At 38.2% G+C, this 25,695-nt stretch overlaps 3 protein-coding genes across 4 annotated transcripts in view; all 3 read left to right on the forward strand.

The window, feature by feature from the left end:
- The first annotated feature begins 1,187 nt into the window (after positions 1 to 1,187).
- Positions 1,188 to 10,849, forward strand: commd1 (copper metabolism (Murr1) domain containing 1). The gene is made up of 3 exons (XM_084101579.1): positions 1,188 to 1,380; positions 2,592 to 2,879; positions 10,631 to 10,849. The coding sequence occupies exons 1-3, from the start codon at positions 1,207 to 1,209 to the stop codon at positions 10,736 to 10,738; spliced, it is 570 nt and encodes a 189-aa protein (XP_083957705.1). The 5' UTR covers positions 1,188 to 1,206; the 3' UTR covers positions 10,739 to 10,849.
- Positions 10,850 to 13,427: 2,578 nt separating this feature from the next.
- b3gnt2a (UDP-GlcNAc:betaGal beta-1,3-N-acetylglucosaminyltransferase 2a) lies at positions 13,428 to 24,238 on the forward strand. 2 transcript variants are annotated; one of them, XM_084092191.1, is made up of 2 exons: positions 13,428 to 13,809; positions 19,589 to 24,238. In XM_084092191.1, exon 2 carries the CDS (start codon positions 19,609 to 19,611, stop codon positions 20,863 to 20,865), a length of 1,257 nt encoding a protein of 418 aa, XP_083948317.1. In that variant the 5' UTR covers positions 13,428 to 13,809; positions 19,589 to 19,608; the 3' UTR covers positions 20,866 to 24,238. The 2 variants fall into 2 exon arrangements, with proteins under 2 accessions (XP_083948317.1, XP_083948318.1); XM_084092192.1 differs by lacking the exon at positions 13,428 to 13,809 and adding an exon at positions 17,233 to 17,415 and having other exon boundaries at positions 19,589 to 24,148.
- Positions 21,686 to 25,695, forward strand: part of LOC311077987 (uncharacterized protein) — a gene marked incomplete at its 5' end in the record, with an annotated part of 11,418 nt that continues 7,408 nt past the window's right edge. Inside the window, one exon of the mRNA XM_084106633.1 lies at positions 21,686 to 21,868. Within this exon, the coding sequence (XP_083962759.1) occupies positions 21,686 to 21,868 (183 nt within the window). The remainder of the gene's footprint in view (positions 21,869 to 25,695) is intronic.

Below are 25,695 nucleotides of genomic sequence, written 5' to 3' on the forward strand. Positions count from 1 at the left end.
GGTAATCGGGTCAAATAAGGGTTGACAATAGTGGTGTGTCATGTGAGTTTATATACTGTATCTAAAAACTCTTAAACATGTCTTAAAACAATGTTTGTGTATTAAAGCACTTTATTGTATTGCCGTAATATTATTTACACATTTTAATACATTTTTTATCTAAGCATTTCATGAAAATATCTGTTCATTGCATTTTATACTGTCACTTTATCATAAAAAAAAAAAAAAAAGAATAATACTCAAAATGACCTTTCTTTCTGCACTTGTGCTGTTGATTCATCCCACTATCCATACTGATGACAGTTTGATTGTATGCGCCTCTTTTCGGCTTTTGAAAAGAAACACACACATTCACAGTAACATTTCCATTTTAAATAGAAAAATGCTGCAGTAGGGCCATTATATTTTCATAACTCATTTTTTAAAAGTATTTTCCTTAGGTCGATCTTTTGGAAGGGAGAATTAAGCTACTTGATCAAATTCGTACTGTTAAAATTATGGCTGCGGGATATTGTGGGATATCAATGGAAGCGAAGCATACATCTATCATTACATTGTTTAGTGCATAAGAAACAAATGTAGAAAAAAACATTTTTGAAAATTAGGCCAATGCACGTTTTTATGTAACTGACTTAAAAAAGTTATGAACGGTCTTAAAAAAATAAATTCAATGACTAACTTGTAAGACTAGTCTAAGCGGTTTATGCAACAAGCCCCAGGAGTCTATACAGTGATATGTATGAAATCAATGCCTTGTTTCGTAACAGAAAGTCATATTTGAATAATAAACCCCATAACATTTTCTTGAGATGTTGATTTATGACAAACAATAAAAAAAAGTCATATTTAAATGATAATTACGAAATATGATCATATTTCCATAAGAGTGCTACATTGATCACTAAATTAATGTCAGTCTTTTTTTAAAGACCAAGGAGAAGCTGTTGTTGTTGTTGTTGTTGTCATTGTGAAACTCTTTACAGCAGACTAAAACTGTGACGTGTATGGTGTCAGATAAATTCACTAAAATATAATGTCCACTACAATGGACAAAAGTATATTCCTGGGCCCCAGGAGGATTATGTTTATGTTTATATAATATTTAACGGCTCTGGTTAAATATTAAACAGAAAAATACCGGAAGTGAACGCGCGCTGCGTCGCCTGCGCGTGACGCGGATCACATGACCCCCTGTCAACATCCAACATGGCTGACGCGGACAGCCAGCGATGTGTGAGCGCTTTACTGAACGGAATCACACAGAGACTTTATTACGGCAATACAGAAATCACAGAGGAGTTTCTGAAGAATGAGCTCTACGCCGAGACGACGCAGGACGAGTTCCGCGCGCTGCATGACAAGATGAGGTCGCTTCTCAAGGTATCTATACACTCTCTATACGAGTTTTACATAATAGCGGGAACGTTTATTGATATTTCTTCATCAAAATACAAACGGGAACATTTCATAGAGAACTTTCATTGTTTAAAACTAAATGCAGGTGTGGATTGCCTTGTCTGTCCACCGCTAGAGAGCAGCAGATTTCTTGCAGCGCCAATGCTAGTTTGTCAGGTCGTTAGATGTCACTTGCTGGACGTGTATCATTCCATTATGCGTTCATTCCTTACTTAGTATATAGTATTCAGTGTAAACTACAGTTTAGTAATCGACGATATGGATTTTTTGATGGCTGATATCTTAAGAGAGCAGGTGGTTGATGGTCGATATTATAAAGCTCATATAATGTGATGTATCACATTATTTAATCTAAACTAAAGATAGTAAATAACTCAACAATTGCTGGCTGCAATAAGATTTATATTTGTTTTACATAATTACTAAATTACAAATAACTGGAGAATATATAAATATGAAAAAATACTTATAAAATGTAAAATAAACAGATTTATACTTTAGAAACATTTTCATTCTGTAATCCTAATATATTATATTATATATTTTTTTTCAAATAAAGAAATAGTTTTAAAAAAAAGTTACAATATTGTTATTTTTACTAACAGTAAGGCAAAGTCTATAATACATTTCATATACTGTTCATTTTCTTTAATAGTTCAGTCTAATTTTCCATGCATCCATATATACAAAGTCACTTTTAAACAGTGACTTGTCAAAGAAGGCAGCAACAAATAACATAAGAACCAGTTTACATTATCACATATAACATTACGTTATACATATATCGCGAAAGTAACTTAAATTAATTTAGTGATGGGACTATGAACAACTTTTAAAATATTTTGCAGATTATTGCAAGTAACACAGGCATTATACTTAAATCTTTCTTTCCCAAGCTCGGTTCAGACCTGAGAAACATTGAGAAATAACAGGTCATTTGAGAGAAGATTGTAGTGTACATTAGTGTTAAACAAAGACGGTAATCAAATGAAAACGGAGAATGAGTTCCTGTGTATCTGCGTCTTCAGCGCTGTCAAAATAAAAGTCTGCGTTCTGAGTGACTCCTATCAGCCAAACATTAAAACTTGTCGGCCGATACTGATAATTAAAAATGCCAAATATCATAATTTATCCCATACTACACCTATAACCTGATCTGTCTGTGCCTCCTTCAGTCCATGGCATCAGCGGACATGGATCAGACGCAGCTGGAGGCGTTCCTCACGGCGCAGACGCGTAGGCAGGGTGGTGGAGGCGTGAGCCCGGAGCAGGCGGTCGCTCTGGGACGCTTCTGGAAGACCCACCGGACGCGGGTGCGAGAGAGTCTGTTGGCTCAGAGCCACTGGGAGCCCGGCCTCAGGGGCCTGAAGTGGAGGGTGGACCTGCACACGTCCGCCAGCAGGGGGCAGGTGTCCAACAGCCCCGTGGCACTGGTGGAGTTAGAGCTCGGCCGCACCGGAGAGGTGAGAAATGAGGGTTCAGTTCATGCAAGTTTAAAGGTGCAGTGTGTGATTTTTAGCAGCATCTAGTGGTGAGGTTGCGAATTGCAACCAACAGAAGTTACGGTGGCCAACAGGAAAAGATTGTTGTCAGAGACAGCAGAGAGTAGCCAGTTAAGCAATGAGGTTTCTTTACAAAGATAAATTAAGAAATTAGGTTTACTTAATTATTCAGTAAAACGATATGTTACTGCGAATATTATTGTTGCTTGTTCATCATTGTGTCAGTGTTTTGTTCGCTGACTTAAAGCTGTAGTCTACGATGTTGAAAATCGGTCGAGAAAGCCTGAGATGGCTGGGAAGTTTTAAAAAACTCATCCCGCCCCTCCACACACACACCCCTCCCCTCTGTGCTACCTGATCCCTCCCACCGGGAAACGACCTGAACAACGTCACTCAGTCAAGCTGTGATCACCGGTAGTAAACAGCGCATCTTGTTCAAATTCCGATCGGCTCAAACAGAAACCCGCTAGGCCTACTGAAATATATTCAAGCACTTCAAGAAATATAATTATTTTGACCCGTGATAGGCGATGCTAAACGGCTAACATTCCAATGCCGACCGGCAGCATGAGCATGTTGTCAGACTGATAAAAAGCTATTTATGTAATACCTCACACCATAAAAGTATAAATAAATGCTTACCTGCTCAACAAAAAGTCAGCCGTGTCAGCGTCGGTTTTCAGTCCCAAATCTCCACTGCTGAGCTGATGCTACTTTGCTAGCTACCATAGACTGTCAGCTGCTTGCCCGCGAAATTTCATGTCGCAGGAGGGGGGCGGGGTGGGGTGCGGTGGGGTGGAGACGCGAGCGCCACGTGGAGTTTCAAGTGGAGCGGGGGATTGGATGAGAGCAGTTGACCAATGTAAGCTGTCCGGCCGGACAGCTTACATTGGTCAACTTCTCTGCAGCTGTACACCCAATAGAGTGAATGGATTTTTTTCATTCTTTTTTCTCTTCATATTGTTAGGATTGTACTGTAGAACCATAACCAGCATCTAAACGAGGTTATTAATAATGAACAATCTTTGAAATCGTAGACCATAGCTTTAAGCTAGCTTCTTTGCATAAAAAAACATGGAGGCACAAAATGGCCATTTCAATGTAAGGGGATCCGCGGTGTATGTAGATAGAAATGGCTCATTCTAAGGTAATAAAAACATAACCGTTCATTATGTAAGGTCTTTATACACCACTGAAAACATAGTTATGTGTATGATATTGCATTTCTGTCAGCAGATCCTCCTAAATATTACACAATGCACCTTTAAGGGTTGATCTCCATACTGCAGTGTTTTAAAAGCACAAAATAGTTTTTTTTCACCGCCCAGCTCTGGTGCTTGAATTTAGCATGTTTTTGCATGCTTTTGGCCGAGGCTACATCTACATTAATCTAGATACACTGAAAATTTTGTTTTTTGTTTTTAAATGCTTCCCATCCACACTAGCGTGTTCCAAAAGTTTCTAATCCACAGTGAAAATGCTTAAATTCCCCATGAACTGGTGGTTGCAACCCACTTTCGTGTTGTGACGTATTTCCAAGTGAAGTGGTTAAAGAGATACTCAACCCAAAAGAAGGAATGCCATTCCAGAGCAGAAGCAATTATTATTATTATTTTTTATTAGATTACTACGACAAACAAAATTTTCACAGATTAATCACTCACCATAAGACTAGCAATGTGCGCTAACAAAGTAAATAGGGTCAGTTTTGATTTCGTGATGACTTTAAATCACCTTACTTCACATGCGTAAAACGTAATAAAATCTCACGAGATGATACCGAGAGAGCAGATGTATTAAAGTTCTCGCGCTATTTTTCTGGCACAATCATTTTCTTTCGTAAATATACCACCACACACTGTTGTGTCCAGGTTGCACTCACAATCGCATGGTCTAAAACGCAATTGACCGTTCGCAAAGACCCGCCCCGTTTAGTTACTGTTGCTATGTCCGACAAGCCACGCCGCTCTCATCACGCCACACAACATGTTCTCACGCAGTTAAAAATACATGGAGGACTGAAGAAGAAACTGACAACACGTCGACAAACCGGACAGAGCTGGTTACTTTTGATATGAAACAAAATCTCAACTTTCAAATTTGGTCTTTTTTTTTAACGAAATTTAAACAACAAATACCGTTTTGTGTCTCTTTAATGTGTCGTGACAGATCGCTCAGTTAAAGCTGCTCGTGAACCGATCATCTCTTCCCTCTAGTTAATTTAAAGCATCAAATAAACATGAATGAACATCAGAAGGAATGTTGTTTTAACCACGGAAAGACGTCAGTACACACTGTTTTTCAAGTTTAAATCCTCCATCATTAATCTACTAACTCTCCTGACTGCTTTGTCTGACAAAATGGCGGATGGCGGATTATGATTGGTCAGATTGCCTGTCAATCAAACTCCCTGCGAAGGGTGAATAGAGAGCCTAAGTCCCTCCCCTTCCGATCGACCACCATGGGACCTTATTTCGGAAAAATATTGTATGGTAGTCAATGGCGAGAGACAACAAATATTTTGATCTCGTTTGAATTGTGCCCTGATTTACACATATGATGTTTGTCAATTTAAAAGATACATTTTAAAGTCAAGAAAGTCGCAGCTTGATGTAAAACTGCTGAGGTATAAGACTGTGAAAATACGTAATTACAATTACAAAGACTACAAACCCAGAAGGCGCACATGCGACGTCATACCTTTTCTCTCAATGAATGAAGCTAACTTTACTGAAGCTAACGTCTGTCATTTTTTCTATAGTCTTACATTATAATCGTAACGTAAAGCCGTCATGCCTGAGTGTTTTGAGCCAGAATACACACATACGAGCAACGGATCTTGTGACGTACATAGTGGGAGACGAGAGATGTAGTTCATTGAGCAATTTTCACATAAAACTAAACGTTACTCTTCTGTTTTATGACAAACTGCGACTTTCTTGACTTTCATTATTACCTTTTAAATTGACAAACATCATATGCATAGTTCAGGGCACAGTTCAGACGGAATAAAAAGATAAGTTGTCTCTCGCCATTGACTTCCATACATATTTTTTCCGAAATAAGGTCCCATGAGCCGGAAGCGGAGGGGAGGGACTTAGGCTCTCTATTGTCATCATGTTTTGCGGCAGGACAGCAATTGCGAGGAATTTAATATGAAGAGTCTACAAAAGAACATTTCTCTTTAGCAACACAAAGTAAATAGCAGGCACAACAATGCCGGTGTAACTAACTAACTATAGATATCTATGAGGTTTTTGAATACCTCAGGGTGAACGTAAGGCTAAAACGGAGAGAAAAAACGTGTTTTCAAATGAAAATGTATTAGTGTGGACAAAGCCTGAGAGTATTGATGATGATAATTTCTGCCAGTCGCTTGGGAAATGTGGGTGCTCAGTCTGGTGTAACCGCACACACACATGAATATGTGTAGACATGTCCCGAAAAAATTAGGTCACACCTGTCTGTGTTCGATTGCACATTGGTAAGTAGTTGTGACATGTTGGCTGGGTGTTCAGAGATGTGTGTGGAGAAAAGTATGTGGAAAATCTCTGAAAGCCTCAAAGTTGAAATCTGAGAGTATTTTAAGAATTTACACTGATATTAAGATTTAAGAGATATTAACAAATAGCATTATACTGTAGTGAAATTATTTTGCATTAGTGAATAAGCAAGATTTATTGCACAGGTAGAAGCTAATATAGAAGATAGTAGAAGTATCATGTCTATCTTATGCCCCAAAAAAAGATTTCTTACCAGTTGTGACAGTCATGTGATGGTAACAGGTAAATTTTTGATTGACAGACGACTTGACAGGTTTTGCATCATCTTCTGGGAACTGCACAGCTTACATTGTTGTTATGTTTTTTTGCTCCAATAATTAGTATAATCAACAGCACGGCATGTTGTTGCATGTGCATTAACTACCTGTCAGACAAGTGTCTAAACAAGCACTATTTATTCAGTCAGCGTAATGCAAACTGGCCTATTTTATTTATGTATAATAGTCTAAATTGCAGGTGAAATGAGAAGTTATTTTTATTCAAATTATACCATGGCACAGTTAAATTCTTGTTGACTGACAGATGTTCAGAGGTTTTGAATAATCTTCTGTAACTGCACCGCTGTAAAGTAGTTCTGCTTTCCATGATGACGGTTTTCCTGAAACTACTACATTGAATATCCATGGAAAGCATAAATTAATAATTATGAAAATATACTACTGCGGTGTAAGTGGAAAAACCTTTTATTTGTTTATTTATTTTAGGTGTGGGTGGGTGTTTTGTGGGTGTTGTATTTATCTGTGCTTGTGATTTGTGTATTTGTTCTTTATTTTGTGACTGTTCACTTGCCTTGAAGAGTGTTTGAGCTTTATTAGTTAGGCTAGTAGTTTTTGTTGTGGTATAGGAGTATTTAAAGTGTGCTTTAAGTAATAAATAGAAAGCAAAGTCCCCCCCCCCACCCCCAAAATATATATTTTCTAGCTGATCCAAAAAATTGTCTGATCCATGACTCAAAAACCATAATATGATCCGAACCGTGAGTTTTGTGAACCAATGAACCACTACTTGGCAGTGTGCCAGTCAGCGCGAGCACTCGAGTTGTTTTTCACGACTTATTGCACTTAATAACTCCTTTCAAGCAAGTCCAGCTCTTTCTTTCATCTCACTAAAGTATCAGTAGTTTTGTGATACGTGTATATTTGCATGCTGTGATTTACATGATATAGCAAAATCTGTAACGATAGACCTTTTATACCATCACCACGATAACGCCATACCGCCCAGCCCTAATTTATTAGTATTTTTGTGTAAATGCACATTCTGCACTGTAAGAGGAGCCTCCTTTCAGCTGTAAGTGGCTCTCAGACCGTTTGTTTGTCTGAGTGCTCTAATTGTTTGGTATAATTGGTGCCGTGTGCAGAGAGCTGCATTACACGCCGTATGATTCATGCTCAGAGAATAGGGGACTGTTGGATATTCAATTCTCTTCCGAGCAGCGGGAGAGCATAAGGGTCCCTCATCACGGCCACAAAGATGCTAAAAGCGGAGATTGATTCTTCATTCTGGGTCACGAGATCAATTACTGCATGATAAAACCTCAAATCATTCTCAGTGCCGTGTTTGTGTTGGCAAGAAGGAAATGAGATTTTCACACATCCACAGTCCAATATGGTTATATACTGTATAGTTCAGTTATTAAAAAGAGTGAAAATTGCATTTTCTAACCTAAACGACTTAATTAATTTTTCAGGACTGACCTATTGCCTAGTTGTCTGTCACATCCGTAGTGTGAGAATATCAGATCGTGTTTCTGTTTTCCAGCAAATAGATTGCACAGATGAATTTGCACCTTAATTTGTCAATATTGTGCCGTCCGATGTTATTAAATTTACTTTAGTCGCTGTGGTTACAGGTTATGTGATATGGCTATTGTGACTATACAAAAGGGGCTTGATATTAGGGGTGGGCGATATGGCAAAAAATATACATATCATGATTATTTTTCATGTTGGTTTTACTATTTTGCAAGTAACTGAGTATCACAGCCAAAGAAATGTCCATATTTAAAAACAAAGCCTTACGAGGTAACAAAATATAAAATAAAATAAAATGGCAGACATTTAGGCCAAAGTGGCGAAGATAAAAACCTTTGTCATTATTTTCTTTGTTATTAAAAGAGAAGAACAAAGATACACATAACATATACACAACATATAATATACAAATTAAATAAACAGTGCTTTTTTTCAGCTACAGGAGGTGTATTTAACAGAAGCAAGAAATTGAATGAACAAATATAAATATAAAACACTACATAGACTTAATTGTATCAATTATACATTGATTGTTATGTATGCGCTTCTGGTGTACGCGCTCAGAAAAGCGCATGTTAGAACAGCTTTCCAGTACGCAAATGAAATGTTTAACCGGCAAGGCTTTAAATCACATGCAAATAATGAACTTTTGTGAATTGCAGTGTCCCGTGAGTGTATCTCTACCTCTACCTTAACATGTGATGTGAATGTACGTCGTATTGTACAGTATGTTGAGATGGAGGCGCCAGAACTGAACTGATAGAATACACTGTTGCACGATACTACGATATTGGCAACTGACATGGACACAGACACGGACACCGGCGGGGACACGGACACCGGCGCGGACATGGGCATGGACACCGGCGCGGACACGGACACTGGCACAGACACCGGCATGGACACTGGCACGGACACCGGCACGGACACTGGAATGGACACGAACACCGGACATGGACACCGGCACGGACACTGGCATGGACACGGACACCGGCGCGGACATGGGCACGGACACTGGCACGGACACCGGCACGGACACCGGCACGGACACCGGCACGGACACTGGCATGGATACGGACACCAACATGGACAGGGACACCGGCATGGACATGAACACCGACATGGACACGGGACACGGACACTGGACACGGACATGGACACAGACACCGGCATGGACACGGACACGGGACATGGACACGGGACATGGACACGGGACATGGACACGGGACATGGACACGGGACATGGACACCAACACGGACACGGACATGGACACCGGCATGGACACGGACACGGACATGGACACGGGACATGGACACCAGCACGGACACGGACATGGACACCGGCACGGACACGGACACGGACACCGGCATGGACACGGACACGGACATGGACACGGACACGGGACATGGACACCAGCACGGACATGGACACCGGCACGGACACGGACATGGACACGGACACGGACACGGGACATGGACACGGACGCTAGACATGGACATTGGACACCGGCAAAGACATAGACATCGACACGGACACTGGCATGGACACCGGCACGGACATGGACACCGGACATGGACACCAGCACGGACACCGGCACGGACACTGGACACGGACATGGACACCGGACACGGACACCGGACACCGCCACGGACATGGACACCGGACATGGACACAAAAAAAAGCTTTAACACTATTCTTTTGCTGCCCTGTAACTAAAGCATAATGAGGTATAAGTTACAGAATAAGCCATGAGGGTGATCAGAATCCATGCCAGATTTGTAGGCTAAATGTACTTTAAGTTCACGGTTTTCCCAGTAAATGCACTGTGTCCGAAACAAATACTTCCCAGAATCAAAGATCAAAGTTATGTTGAGAATAGATAAGCCCACTGTTCCCATTTAAAAAAAAGATAAATGGTATGTTATAAATGGTATTTGTCCGAAACAAATTCTTCACTGCTATATAGCATGGGATGAACAAAAAAATTGGTTCACAAGTGATATGAGAGATAAGAAACTCAGTAGGAAACCAGTTCAGACAATGATGAACAGTTTAGCATCACTGTGCAAACAAACGGAATGCTGACTGACCAATCAGAATCAAGAATTCCAGGAAAACCGTTTGGAGATGCAAATCTAATCTTATTGTTTAAAAACTAAATTGATTCTAAATAACAAGTTCAGAATTCTGAGGATTGATGTGGGAACTACTTTTAGAGTGTTTTCCGTGCAGTGAATCTTACACCGCTGTGTTGATGCGGGTGTACTCTAACAGCCGAGTCAGCAGCAGTTCTGATATTACACGTTATGTGTTGTTGAAAATGATTTTGGGTCTCTTCATCATACTGAATGTAAACGGTCTCTGTTTCTTTCTCTCTCTCTCTCTCTACTTCAGAGCTCTGAGTTTGTGTGTTTGGAGTTTGATGAGCAGAAGGTGAATCTGGTGCTGAAGAAGATGGCAGAGCTTCAGGAGAGCATCGACAGCGTCGTGCATCGCAGCTAGAGCTTATCTGCGTGTTCATAGGTGTGTGTGTGTGTGTGTGAGAGAGAGAGAGAATGTGTTTAAATGCTGTATTGTTTTTTTCATTATAAATAATCATTGTCAAACCTCAAACTTTGATATCTGTGAGTTTATTTTTAAAAAAAAGTTTTCCTCTCACTGGATTTTAGGTTCTGTATTATTTCAGTGTTAGTTTTCCACTAAAATACTTTGATAGACATGACTACGGAGCCCCTGAAGGGACGTGCTGGTGGAAAAAATTTGGGATGGGCGGTCCCTCGCAAAACTTTTGGAGGACCAAACAAACCAAGCAACCTGAACTACAAGTGTGACCTTAAATTGAACCAAACCTTTAAATTGAACCAAACATGCCAAGTGTGAACACTCCCTTACTCACTTCACAGGGATAATGGTGCTTTTACATAGTCACTTAATAATTAAATGAAGTAATAACCTCTAGTGGTAGTGCAGGTGACTGTATGATCTGACATGGACCTGTAAATCTTCTTTATGTATGCGAGTTTATATTTATTATGTGTGCGAAATGATTTAGTGTTCTAGGAACAGCAGATGTAGACTAATATGATCCGTCTTTATTACCGCTGTGCTTTTGAGCGAAGGTCATCATTCTGAAAGTCAAATCAAAGTTATGCTGTTAATCTATACTTATTTATAGATAAGACCACTGTTCCCATATTTTAAAAAAAGATAAATGGTATGTTGTTCATGATTAGGATTAAAAATAAGTGTCTATTATGAAACAAATGCCATTCGTTTGTTGTAAAAAAATATATATTTTAGATAAAACATAATTTAACACACAAAAAAAGCTAGTTTAAATGCACGCATGTTTGTATAAAATATATATTATTTTGCTTTTATTCAGTGTTTATTGTTAGAAAATAAAATTGTCAGCCTCAAATGAAATGAATAGGAAATTTTTAACATATAAAAATGTCCTATTTTATAAAGGTATAAAGACAACATTCACTGACTTTTGATGTTGTTAAAATTTGGATGCTATTGTACCCCTTTATCTTTTATTTTTATTTTGTCTGTGTTTCGAGACTCAGTATTTATTAATGAACTGTGTTGTCACCCATTCTGTTTAAATATTTAAGAAGAGTTAACACCCATCAGGTGAACGGGTTGAGACGTGTGACGTGTCAGGTCGCGCAGGTGTGAATATCTGGATGGGAACCAGACAAAGACTGTTGTGTGTTGTTTATCATAGACCAAACACGTCAGTGTGCTTTTGTTCCTGCTCGACCTCAAACAGATGGTCCTCGTTCTCTCATTTACAACAAATGTGGGGTTTAAACAGCCTAAGAGCTGGTGGACAACCAATTAATTATTCAGATGAGAAGACAATGGGTGTAATTGTGGCCTTTGAAAAGTATCATATGAGTTTACTAGTGATGATTGATCGCAATGTAAGCATCTCAGAAGAAAGCTATGACGGTGCGCAAATTTAAACAATTAGGCAGAAGCTGTGAATGTGCTGCTAACTAATGATTTCATTCGAATAATGAGTCATTTGTTCGTTTTACAAGCCTGATACTGACAGAACCAACTGTTAATGCTGCCACTCCGGATTTATTGTGCTGAATAGAATAGAATAGAATAGAATAGAATAGAATAGAATAGAATAGAATAGAATAGAATACTGTTAGGTTGAGATAGGATTAACAAATATCAGGAGACTATTTGATTTGAACAAACAAACAAAAAAAACACATTTGATCTTTCTTACATGAAATGATTCTCATTACTAAAATAAAAATAGCAAAGAATCTTAGTTATATTTATAGTGAAATTGAGTGCCTATCAAATTTGCTGTCAAAATACTAATATTAAAAACAGCAGAGGACGATTTGAATACATTACCTATGCTTAATTTGATTTTACTTTTACTAAGTAAAGGTATAAATACTAAAAGGACAGATACTTTAATAATGGGACATATATAAATAAATAAAATGACATGATAACTGTTTATGGTGGCTGCATTCATTCTCCACTGCTTTTAGGCAACAAAGCCACTTAAGTGAATCATGAAAAATCAATAGACAATAAAACATTTTTCAGACTGCAGCCTTCCATGTTATGCAGAACATATTTTAAAAGGACTGCTATAGGGCGTATAGTGTGGCAAAGAAAAAGTGTTGTAATGTTTAATTAAATGTAATTCCTTCATTGTTGGCTATTTTTTGCATGTAAAACATTTCCAATTGGTTTAACTTAGAAAGCTGCCTTAAAAAAAATGAGTAAACTCAACTTGCAAATAACCTTTTTTTCAACTCACAAATAGTCAGGACAATTGATTAAGTTTAATTTTTTTAAACTTGAGTTCAAAATCCCAAACTGGTCATGACAATTGGAGTTAAAGGTATGAAATAAGTTCAAATAACTGAATGGGGTTATCAAACATACACATAAAGTGTATATATTATATGCGTAATGTGCTTTCAAGGTGAAGAATAATGGGTTTGTTACCCTGAGGCACGTTTTAGGCAGTAATCAGAGGAATTCACACACACACACACACACACACACACACACACACACAGAGAGAGAGAGAGAGAGAGAGACATTCGTAGAGGATATCTTGTAGACACAGTGGTATTTATAAGCAGGTGATGATTTAGTCTCAACCCTAACCCCACCCACCCAAACCTGTTGATATCAGTACATGTAAAGCAAAACATAATTTGTACACATTGCAAATAGTAACGGGCATTTTCGCCGTTCTTAACCCTGTTTGTGATGATTATACAAAATTGCCATTGGCAGAGCTAAACCTGTGCACGTGCGTGCCCGTGCCCGTGTCCGTGTCCGTACGCGCGGCCGTGATCAGAGGGGTTCGCACTTCGCGCGTGAGGAGACTTTGACCTGCTCGAGTACATGCGTTACCGCTCTCTGGCACGCTAGCATGGAAGACTAAATGTAAACGGGACTTTCAAGTTTACTAAAGAAATAAACAACAGAGGTTCCGTTCGGTGGACCACGGGCAAAGGACAGAGGAAAATGTCCCTTCTTTGAAGAAACATCAGTTGTGAGTCGCTGTTATAAAGGTGAGAAGAGTCGCAACTGCAACGCACCTACACGTAGGCTACAGGTAAATCAGACTAGATAAGAGTTATGAGTTAGGACAAAAAAAAAGCCTAAATAGATAGAATGTGTCTACTGACTTAAAAAACAACGATGGTGATCGTATAGCCTACTACATATGAATGTTTTCATTTTGGTTGGTCTGTTAGTCACTTTCCACCCTGATATTTATAAGGGGAAATAAACGTTTGATCGTTTTATTATTATTAATTTCAACAAATTATCTATCTATCTATCTATCTATCTATCTATCTATCTGTCTGTCTGTCTTTCTTTCTGTCATCTATCTATCTGTCTATCTGTCTTTCTTTCTGTCATCTATCTATCTATCTATCTATCTATCTATCTATGCCAAATCCTTAAAGGGATAGTTAGTTCGCCCCAGAAATTAAACTTTTATCATTATTTTCTCACATCTTGTCTTTCCGAAGCTGTATGAGTTTGTTTGTTTATTTTGTGGGAAACAAAAGTACAATTAAAGACTTTTTACATAGATCCTTTGACATCTATACAGTGACCACTGAATGTTGCTAATACAATGCTATTTGTAGAAAAAATAATAACATTACGATGTCCAGAAACCAATTTCAATAGTGCATTGAGAACTCATGTTTAATGTGATAGTTTCGTTCTTACATCTATATCTATAAATGAACGTCATCTGGATAGGTATGTTTTGCATTAGGTATATCTGTGAAGCCAGATTGTTGGGGACAACATCAACCCTGGCAAATTACGCCTATGATAACATAATCTGTATGACCCATTTTTGAAAAAAAAAAAAAAATGCAGCACTTGGACATTAGGAAATTTGGCTACGACACACTTGAGAACCAATAATATTTGTTATTGATGTCCAACCTTCACCATATTTGAAATTTTGGGTAAAAATTTCAGTCTGTTTCTCACATAAAGCTATTATATGGCTGAATAAAGTTGATAAGATATGGACCACGTTCATTTTGCTTTTGGCTTTTCCTGGTTTCTTCCATGGTAAAGAAAGTTTAGGCCTATCTGTTGAATCTTAAAAATAAAATAAAAATTGTGTATTGGGAAAAAAATCCATATGTATCTAAAATGTCACGAGGGTGAAAAATACAGAACTTTCATTTTTAGGTGAACTATTGCTTTAAGGATCGTTCACAGTTTCAACACCGTTTAAAAAAATAGGCTACCTGAGCTTTAGCGAATAAACCATGACGCCTGTGGAAAGTCCTCGTAATGACAGGAGTATCAACATGTGTGTACTCCGAGATCTAATGAACACACACACACACACACACAGACTCACACACACTACTCATTGCTGTTTACAGTACAGTGAAGCATTAGCCTATGCCTTCAGGATGTTGATTACACCTTTAAAATCACAGTTTTCAGAAAGAGACAAATATGTCTAAAGGAAAACAACATTTTCTCCTTTTTAGCCTTTACGTAGCAATGTTTTTGTTTTCTTTGTCTTGTTCCAAGTTGTTAACTTAGAATTCGTTCTAAACGATTCAGTCAAAAGCGATTCAGACCGTTTTTCCATTAATTGAATTTAGTCCAAATAAACTGTCCGAACAAACAACCTGTTGGTGCAACTTGTCACTCAATGTGATTGACCAATAGCAAATCACAATGATCCAATCAATTCCCGATGGACAAAATCAAGTCCCGCCCTACATTTGTTCTTTGTTAACATTTGTTTGTTGTTTCACTCACATTAGAGAAGACTATCTCAGCTTCAGGTGCATGCCAACTTTAAGAGCATTAAATGGTGGTACATTGCAATTATTATGCATTCTATTACAGATATCACAAGTAGCCTATGTTACAAAATACTTAAAGGGGTGGTATACTGCCCTTTTCACAAGATGTAAAATAAGTCTTTGATGTCCCCAGAGTGTGTATGTGAAGTTTTAGCTCAAAATACCCCATAGCTATTTTTGAGGGTGAGCAAAAATGCACCGTTTTTGTGTCTGCCCCTTTAAATGCAAATGAGCTGCTGCTCCCGGCACAGGGGGCGGAGCTTCAACAGCTCTTGTCCTTTTACCTCACACAGACATGCACTGAAAATTTCAACAGCTTTTAGCCTTTTATGTTCAAACCGGAGTCAGACAATGATGGAGAGACTCAAGAAGAAGTAACAATAGAAGCAACAGGACATTTCTGAATGTTTAGTTGATGAATTTATGTAGCTTATGTGTAGTTATCTTCTAGTCATTGATTAGCATATTCTGTCATGATAATCTATAAATCGCTTTCCCAGGGGCGGGGTTTATGCACATTTTTAGGGTTATTGATGTCACTAACCCAGTTAGTGGTGTAGTGGTTAGAATGTGGTGTAGTCTCTACCAGCCGTTTGTTGCAGTCCTTAAAAAACTATTTATTTAAAAGAAAATATCTCCCTTTGCTTTAAACTTTGAGCGTTGTAACTTTGCAGATGTTGTTTATGCTCAAACAACAACATTACACACTAACTAAAGTTAGAAAAGTGAAATGATAATCAACCACCCCTTTAAGTAGTTTGTTTAAAAAAACAGTATTTTACAAGATTAATATGTGTGTACTGTAATGGTGTGTGACACTTTAGTATGACATTATATTTAAAGTGATTGCATCCTAAAATCCTATTTTAGTTCTGATGTAAAATTTACAGATTTTCTTAATTATTTTTCTTTTTCTCTGTTGCATTCTTATTTCCATTGCCAATCTAGCAGTTGCTCAGTCACTTATGTGTTAGTCACTCTTAAATGCTGCACAAAACATGCATGTGGCCTATAAAGAAGAGGGCTGAACCGTCAGAGAGGGAGTGTGATTGTGTCTTGCTCTCTTGCACCAAAAAACTGTTAAAAGCAGAGAGAAGTGATAGCATTGAGTCACAGTGTGGAAAGTTTTCCCTGTGGGAGTGTAGGTAATGTCATGCTGGGAAAAGATCTAAATTGCAGTCATAAAATGGACCTGTTGCCCTGCAATAAATATTTTCCCGTTCAGTCTTCGGCACACCACGTTATGCTATCTGATGCGTATTGCAAGCAAAATGTTCAGAGGCTGAATATCATGAGGCTCGTCATACAGTCTTTTGGCCTCTATTTTGCTTAGCAGCTACATAAACCATCCATACATAAACTATTGATCGATTGCTTAACATGCCAGTCAGACGGTCTCTTCCAGGGTTAGTGAGACAAAATAAACTGAATACCAGAGCTATTTAGTCAAAGGTCTGGCTACACGAGAGTCTGACGCTGCACATCTGTAATTGGTGTCATGAGGAACACATGATGTGTTTGAGGAATGAGAGAAGGAAGCATGTGACATTACATGAAATTCAGGGTGATGCTAAACACTAGGCTTGAGCAGGAAAGAAAGACAGATATTAGGAAGAAAACAGGTTGAAAGGGGAATGTTTGGATGGTGTGGAGACTGTGATAGAGAGAGACCTTGGTTTCGGTATGAAACATTGGCTGATATGCAGCAGGTTCATCCCTTATTGTTCAGGTACAGTCGCAGGAGGAGAAACCCTGGACGCTTCCCACCGGATTCACTCATGGATCTCACCCTAGACTTACCCTGCAGATGCCCTCGCTGTGAGTCACGGACCAACCGTTTTTTTAAGGTTTTACTGACATCTATGTGTTAGTTGACGCTTTCTTAAAGAAGTAGTTCATCCAGAAATTAAAATTCTGTTCTGTTTTACTCATCATTTACTCAGCTGTTTTTACTGTTTTTGTTTTTGTGGTACGCAGAAGAATGGTTTTTATTCTGAGCCTTCTGAAAGCCTTCAGCTTTGTGTGTCGAAAGACTTAAATTGAGGTTTTTCATGCACAATGCTATGATTTTGACCTCAAAAGTCATTAATTGTGCTATTGTTTTTAGAGATGCACGATATATCGGCCACCATATCGGTATCGGGCCGATATATGTTAATTTTGAATGTTATCATAATTTTCTAAAGGAAAATAGAGTTCAGTGCAACATGTGCTGTCATATAGGCTGCATGAAATCATAATGAGAGCATTATAATTGTTTGCTTGGGACATGGCTGTTAATGGTGAGACTCGAAAAATATATAAAAATTTGGATTTAGATTTATCGGCCAATATATCGGTTATCGGCTTTCAAATATAACAAATTATCGGTTATCGGTATCGACCAAAATTTTCATATCGGTGCATCCCTAATTATTTAGTTTTATTGTCAATTTTGCTGTATAAATATGCTATTAAAAAAAAAGTTCTTTATTAACATTGAGGGAAAATGTTGTTCTATTAAGAACCTTTAACATCCATGGAACCTTCCAATTGCAGGAACCCAAAATGGTTCTTCTATTGCACTTTTGCGTACATGTACAAAAGAGCTGTAATGATATGGGTGAGTGAACAATGACAAGTTTAATTTCTGGATGAACCATTCCAGGAAGCTCTTTTTACTTGTCTATTAAAATTTACAACGAAAGGTTGCTCTTTGCACCTTCCTTTTGAAAAATTAATAATATGTTGTGGTTAGTGTGTGTTTTTGCATGAGCACGCTTCTTTTTTGGTTTGAGGTATAATAATGTGCTGCACTAACACCATAAACCTTTAGTGCTCAATTCTGGTTATCTACTCAAATCCATTTGTAAAAAAGAAGGAAAAAAAAAATGCAAGAAAATAAATTAAAATAAGAGCATTTTGTGGCATGGAGAAAGTCGTTTTATTAGGGTGACATTGTTTTTCATTTGAAATAACATGCAACACTGTAATGAATTGTGCATAATAAAAACAGGAACCTGCATTAAGACAATAAAGGTCTGTTCACACCAAGAACGATAATTATAAAGACAAGTGACTCTTAGAATAAAGAGTTAGATCAGTGCTGTTCTATATAGAACCCTAGGATTCTTGACTCAATTTTAAAGAACCCTTTATGCCAAAAAGGTTCTATATAAGGAGAAATGTCTTCATGTTTACACTTACATTTATTCATTTAGAAGACGCTTTTATCCAAAGCGACTTACAATTGGGGAATAATGAGATCTTTAACGGGTTATTTAATTTTTTTCTTGTGATAAAGTATGTTTACAAATTTTAATTCATAAAATTTAATTAAAACTAAAAATGTTAATTAAAACTTAAAAATCCATAAAACGATTCCATGATGGAACCCTTAAAAGGTTCTATATATATGAAGCACCTGATAGAACCCTTTGAGATTCTAACTTTGTCTTCTTAATTATTAGCGCATACTGCTGCTTTAAATGCTCAATCTCGTTAAAGTCATGTGATTCTGATTGACTTTCAGTGTTTTTATAGTTCATCAGCTGGACAAAAATTGTTGAGGACTTCCCTATTCTCAGAATTATAATGATTATTAAAACTTTATCATTATTGTTCTTGGTGTATAAATGCATGAATTTCAATTCTGATCTGGGCCACTTACATTTGTGGAAATAAATTAGATTTATTACCAAGTATGTAAGTGTCACAGATCAAAATTGATATTCATGATTTTAACACACTGTCTTTCAGTAAACAGAGTCTTAATTCACCGTATCAGTAAAGGTTTTGCAAAGTACTCTCATGGTTGAGGTTTTAACACATTCTGTTTGGGATGAAGTCCATACTAACTCACTTTTTATCCAACATAACTAACATATTCCTCCACTTTCCAGGTCATTAAGGTTTGCCCATCCCACTTTCTCCAGCATTTTCTGTAGACCATCCACATCTCTCTTTCCAGACTGTATCCCAATAGGTAATGAATCTCCTTCTGTGTCTATAGGTGGCGAGGGCATCTTCAAAATGAATAGCAACTGGAATAGGACCAAGCTGCTCGGAGTGCTGGTGTTAGCCAATTTCCTCGTCTACATCATGGTGGAAGTGTCCCGAAGCTACGGGAAGGAGCAGGTCATCTCCAAGCGGCATAAAATTATGCCCAAAGTGTTCTGGAAGAAGCCGAAAGTCAGTGAGGCGTTCTGGAATCGGGAGCAGGAGCGTTTGGACGACATCTACTACCTGCCCCTTGCGAATGGCAGCGAGCCTCCTCGTGACTTTCGGGGAATCCCGCATTGGCTGAATCGCACAAGTCCGTGCCGGCCAAACGGCAGAGTGCTGACACAGATTGAGGACTTCAGTTCCCTACCACAGCGATTCCAGGATTTCCTATTGTACATGGGATGTAGGTCGTACCCGTTGATAACAGACGCACCCAAAGTGTGTTCTGAACCGCCGTACCTTTTGTTTGCGATAAAGTCCATCGCGCCACATTTCGACCGACGGCAAGCCATCCGGGAATCATGGGGTCGCGCAGGTTTCCTTGACGGCCGGCGCATCGCCACTGTCTTCCTACTTGGGAACACGACTGCGACGGACCACTTCCCGGACTTGTTGGATATGGTCAAGCACGAAGCGGCGCTGTACGGCGACGTTGTGCAATGGGATTACCGGGACTCGTTCTTCAATCTCACCTTGAAAGAAATCCTTTTTTTGGAGTGGTTTGGGACACATTGCGCTTCTGCTCAATTCGTCTTCAAAGGCGATGATGACGTTTTCGTCAACACGCACCATATTCTGACCTACCTAGGCAACTTTTCGATGTCCAGCACTAAGGATCTTTTTATTGGTGACGTAATTACCAATGCCGGCCCACACCGGAGCAGAAACCTCAAGTATTATATCCCCGAGAGTGTGTTCCTGGGCGTTTACCCACCGTACGCAGGTGGAGGAGGCTACCTGTATTCGGGAAATTTGGGACTGCGGCTAAGAAAGATCTCTCGTCTGGTCACGTTGTACCCGATTGATGATGTGTACACTGGGATGTGTCTGCAGAGACTGGGACTGGTACCGGAGAAACACGTGGGATTTAAGACCTTTGACATTGACGAGAAGAACAGAGAGAATCTATGTGCTTACCAAAGTTTGATTCTGGTCCATCCCAGGAGCCCACAGGACATGATAAAGATCTGGTCTTGGATAAATGACCCTAAAGTGAACTGTACCGCTATGTCTACTCAGGCCACGAAAGGCACTAAACGACGCGGCAAAAGAAAAAAGAGCTGATTATAATCAGTAATGCTGTCTATACCGAAGAGACAACCACAGTAAACTGACTGACTAAATGTTCTATTGCTGACGTACTCTACACTCAACAACGGTCATGCAAGAAATTGCATGAAATCTAACTTTCAGAACGCCATGTATTCAGAGTAAAAAAAAAAAGTAGGATGGGGTTTAAAAGTGAAAAGGCTCAGTGATGCCACCTGAAAGGGACGTCGTTTCAGGGGTGGAGCAAGTTGTATTTAAAAGTCCCCCAGTGGTGAAAATCAAGCTTTTAATGTTGTTTATATGTCTATGTGGTGTTTTTAATATGCTTTCAGACAAACCATGTGTAAATTCATAAGTCGACACCATTGCTGAGTATTTTCTCCTTAAAACTGCAGTGAACCAAAGACAGTCTCAAAAACACGGTTTGAAATCACTGGTGTTTCTGACGTCACAAACTACCTTGTAACCAATCAGATCAACGTGTGATCGTCAACGAGTGGATCTCTGAGCTGGTGTGAGTGAGTGGAGGCGAGGCTCATTTACATATTCATAATACTGCGTATACTAAATGACAGTGTTGGGGAGTAACGGAATACATGTACCGGCGTTACGTATTCAGAATACAAATTATGAGTAACTGTATACCGTTACAGTTACAATTTAAATAATTGGTATTTAGAATACAGTTACATTGTTGAAATCAATGGATTACATGACGATACTTCTCTGTTTCACGAGTTTATTCACTCTCTAAATAAATTAAGGCAACTCCATGCATTTCCCAGAAGCCCCCATATGAAAACGAAAAAATGCGCGGTTTGCGTGGTCAGTCACAATGGAGCCGAAACAACAGAGCCAGGGCAAGAATGTGTTTCTATCTTGGAAATTCAAACAGCATTTCACATTAAAGAAAGAGAAGAGAGAACGAAATATAACTGTGCAGTGCAACCTCTGCTTGCCATCAACCAACCTCCTTTCAGCGTCCAACTCCACCTCCAACCTGAAGAAGCATCTTAAAGTAAGTTATTTTCAGGTTTAGTCGTCTGCTGTAATTTTACTGGTCACCTTGCTATTTTATAGTTGTATCAGGTTGCTATCAGGGCTGTAACGATATGCGATATGAAATCGAAATCGCCACAATCCACAAACCTGTGAAAATTGGTGTGAGAAGGCAGAATCGCGACACAACCCTTCCAACTCCCAGAGTTATCCTTCCCGTCCAGATCTAATGCTACCACATCTTTAAATTACTATAAGTATTATTTGAAGTTAACATTATAAAATACGTAGACCTACACCACAAAATAAATACTTTAAAATTGGGCAATTCCAGCGAGTTTATTGCAAATGTGACATTTGCAGTCAAAACTTGAAATAGAGAAATGCATTTAATACCAATAAACGTCTGTTTATATATCCATACTCCCTTAATAAAGGAGTCCAGACATTAGAAAAATATCTGTCTACACATGTGTTTTCTATTTAATATGAGGGAAATAAACATGTGTGACACAAAAAATCTTTAACTTTTAGGTGGCAAAATATTTTTTAGTAATTCTGTGAATTACACTGCGCAAACCAAAAGTAATACTACCCACCAGATGAAGAAGGGTTGGCTCTCCACAAAACATAAAATATTCATTTTATTTAATTTTTCATGTTCGCATTTATGAGGAAAAAACAATGTTACGGACGTGACCACTCTGAAAGCGGCACTAAAAGACTGTTTAAAACTTTCACAGAGACCTCAAACAGAAAGCACAAAGCCTTTCTTTAAAGTGAATTTCGTTTTGTATTAATTGTATCTTAATTTTAATAAATGTTTCATCAACCAATTACCAGGATTTAATAAATAGAAGTAAATATAGCAGACAATAGATAATCACGACATGGAGGCGCCGGGGCGTGAGCTGGAGCTCGTCTCATAAATGAACCGAAACTTATAGTGTAAGGTTATACTTGCCTCACAGACATGTCTACTTTTAAACAAAACAATTCAAAATGAAAAAAAACAGACTGCTCTCTGCTTATGTAATTCATATGAAATGCGCATTTCTCTCTGGCACGTTCAGTAGCCTACTGCGAAGATCGCGAGTCAGCATCGTCTTTGCAGCCGACACTGACACAGAAAACACTTGTTTATTAATAAACAATTAAAATATCTCCTTGCTATATTTGATATATTCATAATCATTACTTTTGCCAGTTCTTTGTGACAGCTTTTAGGTGCTTTATTGGCAGCGCCACCCTTACATGTTACATGCACCGCACCGCACCGCATTCCGCATTCCTACACTTATAAAATGCAATTCAATGTGGAAGTAATCCAAGTATTCAGAATACGTTACTCAGATTGAGTAAAGTAACGTAACGGAATACGTTACAAATTACATTTTGGGGCATGCATTCTGTATTCTGTAACGAAATACGTTTTGAAAGAATCCTTCCCAACACTGCTAAATGAGGCAAGGGTGTAGAGTTACATTCAAGCTATTTTAATGCATGTAGAATTTTTTTTTTCAAGGAAAAACTTTTTTAAGTATGTAATTTTGGCGATCTAAGATTAGTTTTACGGGATAAAATTATTGACTACAGGGGGACTTTAAAGAAAGTCCAATTTTCATTGGAATAATGTGAACTGATGAATCGTTCACAATGAGACCAGGAAGTGTATTTAAAAAAGAACGTCATGTATATTAAACATCGCAAGAGGGATTGTGCTGCATTTACACAGTTTCTGCCTTAATTTACTCGCAATGATTAAAATATGATGCATTGTGAGAAATCAGGGTGTGTTTTCATAACAAGAATGAGCTAAAGAGACTGATGGGTTTATTTTGTGTAATTTTATGTTGTTGCTTTTATTTATGCCTGTATTTGTGTTTGGGAAAAGCAGAACTTAGCTGTTTGACTTCAATCGCATTAAACCTCAGGAAGCTGTTGTTTGTTCGATCACCAATTACACTTGCAGGTGTGTAACACACAATATTTGAACCAAATATTAAAATATATTCAAACAATGTTTTTATTACTTAATTTGAATGCTGCTTGTTCAAGTGAGTTGTGACCTTTGCGCCATTGTTGTAGGGCAACTTACAACATGCACAACGAGCTGAATGAGACTCGGAAGTTCAAAGTCTAGCCAAATCTCATCACTGTATAATTCTCCATTGGGAGCTCTAAGGATGGGATTTCCGTGTCATATTTTGTGAGAAGTTCAGTATGTTCAATATGAGTTGTAATCATGTTCACACATTTTTAATCATGGATAAAATTAAACCTTCTGAAACAGGCTTGACCCCTTATATGTGAAACTTGTCTTTATCATTTTACAGTTAAGCACTCTTGTGTTTTGTGTTTATCCTAATAAAGTTCTGCTGTGTTCATATTTGTCACTGTCATCTGAGGCTATCTAAATGAAAATAATTAAACAGATGCAGATGTGGGCAATTGTGGACCATCCATGGACAAAAACAAAAAGCAATGGCTGAATGTGAAATCGAATACTTCCCTATTATATAATAGGCGAAAAACAGTATGTGACAAAAGAAGTATGTCCGAATTAAGTACTCATAAAGAGTAAGCAAAAAGTACCCGGATAACCTCCTACTTCCGGTGAGATTGTGAAGTGTGCATACGATGGACACTTTACTATCCCATGAGGCCACGGGAGAGGATTTGTGAATGACAGTAAAGCCCTGGTAGGTCACATGATAATGACAACATGGCGAAGGTAGTACGGCCAGATTCATTCATACTACACACCTTATATAAATGTACTTCTTTAGTGGTTGTGAAGTAATTACTTATTCAAAATAAGTACTACCTACTCAAAAGAGTATGTGATTTCGGATACAGCCGGAAGTAATTTTTTATCACATGATCCTGGTGGCACATCCTCACAATTCGTCAAAAAATTAGGCAGGTTATTTGAGATATTACTTTGGATTTAAACCCAATGAAGTACACAAATTTGAGGCTATATTTGATGCAAACGTTCTATTTGCTATACTATCAAGCTTACATTCAGATTAAAAATTAAGCAGCAGTGACATCATGTAGGCCGGGAACATATAATACCCTGTACTCTTTCAGAGTACTCTCTTCAAGCACTTTGCCATGATATCATCGTCATATTTCAATTCAATTCACATTTATTTGTATAGCACTTTTCAAAATCTACATATAATTTCAAAGCAGCTTTACAGAAAGTGCACGTCCACATTACAATTTAGAGTGATCTATTATCAGAGGTAACTGTCTAAGTTATGTGTGTCAGAAATGTACATATACAAAATCACAGTTAGCAAAAAAGGTATTCATTTAAACAAGGTAATAATTTAATGCAAAAAACAATGAGCTAATTTAAGTAATGAATACTTAACAAATACGACATTTAGAAAAATGTAGCATTGGTAGGCTACATGTTGATTCAGAGTTATATTCATATTCATAGCAAAATGTTTAGGAGGCTATTTCACGTGCTATTTTTAAAAGTGGGCAGAATACGGTCTATACTAGGCAGTATGTAGTACATCAGTAGGCACTTTCAATTCGGCACGGCCAACCTGAATATATCTACGTGATCGAGCAGCGCCCTCTGTCGGATACAGAGAGCGTCGCATGTCATTACGTCATGCGCGACAGGTAATTTATCTCATTAACTGCAGATATAATACAGGTGATGCTAGCAGCTTCTTCCGTTTATGTTTTAAAACAAGCAACTGAAAACAACGTAGAAAGTTCACGATCATAATTCTAAAATGACTAGATATAATCTTCTGATATTAATCTATTTGACGCGTTTGATAAACAGTGCTGAGGTGAGTAACTCGTCTTCATAAA

Source organism: Abramis brama (genome assembly GCF_963993115.1).
Source record: "Abramis brama genome assembly, chromosome: 2".
Classification (NCBI taxonomy): Eukaryota; Metazoa; Chordata; class Actinopteri; order Cypriniformes; family Leuciscidae; genus Abramis; species Abramis brama.

Coding starts and splice junctions, on each gene's coding strand:
- commd1 (XM_084101579.1), top strand. CDS start 1,207: ATGGCTGACGCGGACAGCCAGCGATGTGTGAGCGCTTTACTGAACGGA. Junction 1,381..2,591: donor AGATGAGGTCGCTTCTCAAG/GTATCTATACAC, acceptor TGCCTCCTTCAG/TCCATGGCATCAGCGGACAT. Junction 2,880..10,630: donor AGCTCGGCCGCACCGGAGAG/GTGAGAAATGAG, acceptor TCTCTACTTCAG/AGCTCTGAGTTTGTGTGTTT.
- b3gnt2a (XM_084092192.1), top strand. CDS start 17,298: ATGCAGCAGGTTCATCCCTTATTGTTCAGGTACAGTCGCAGGAGGAGA. Junction 17,416..19,588: donor ACCCTGCAGATGCCCTCGCT/GTGAGTCACGGA, acceptor CTGTGTCTATAG/GTGGCGAGGGCATCTTCAAA.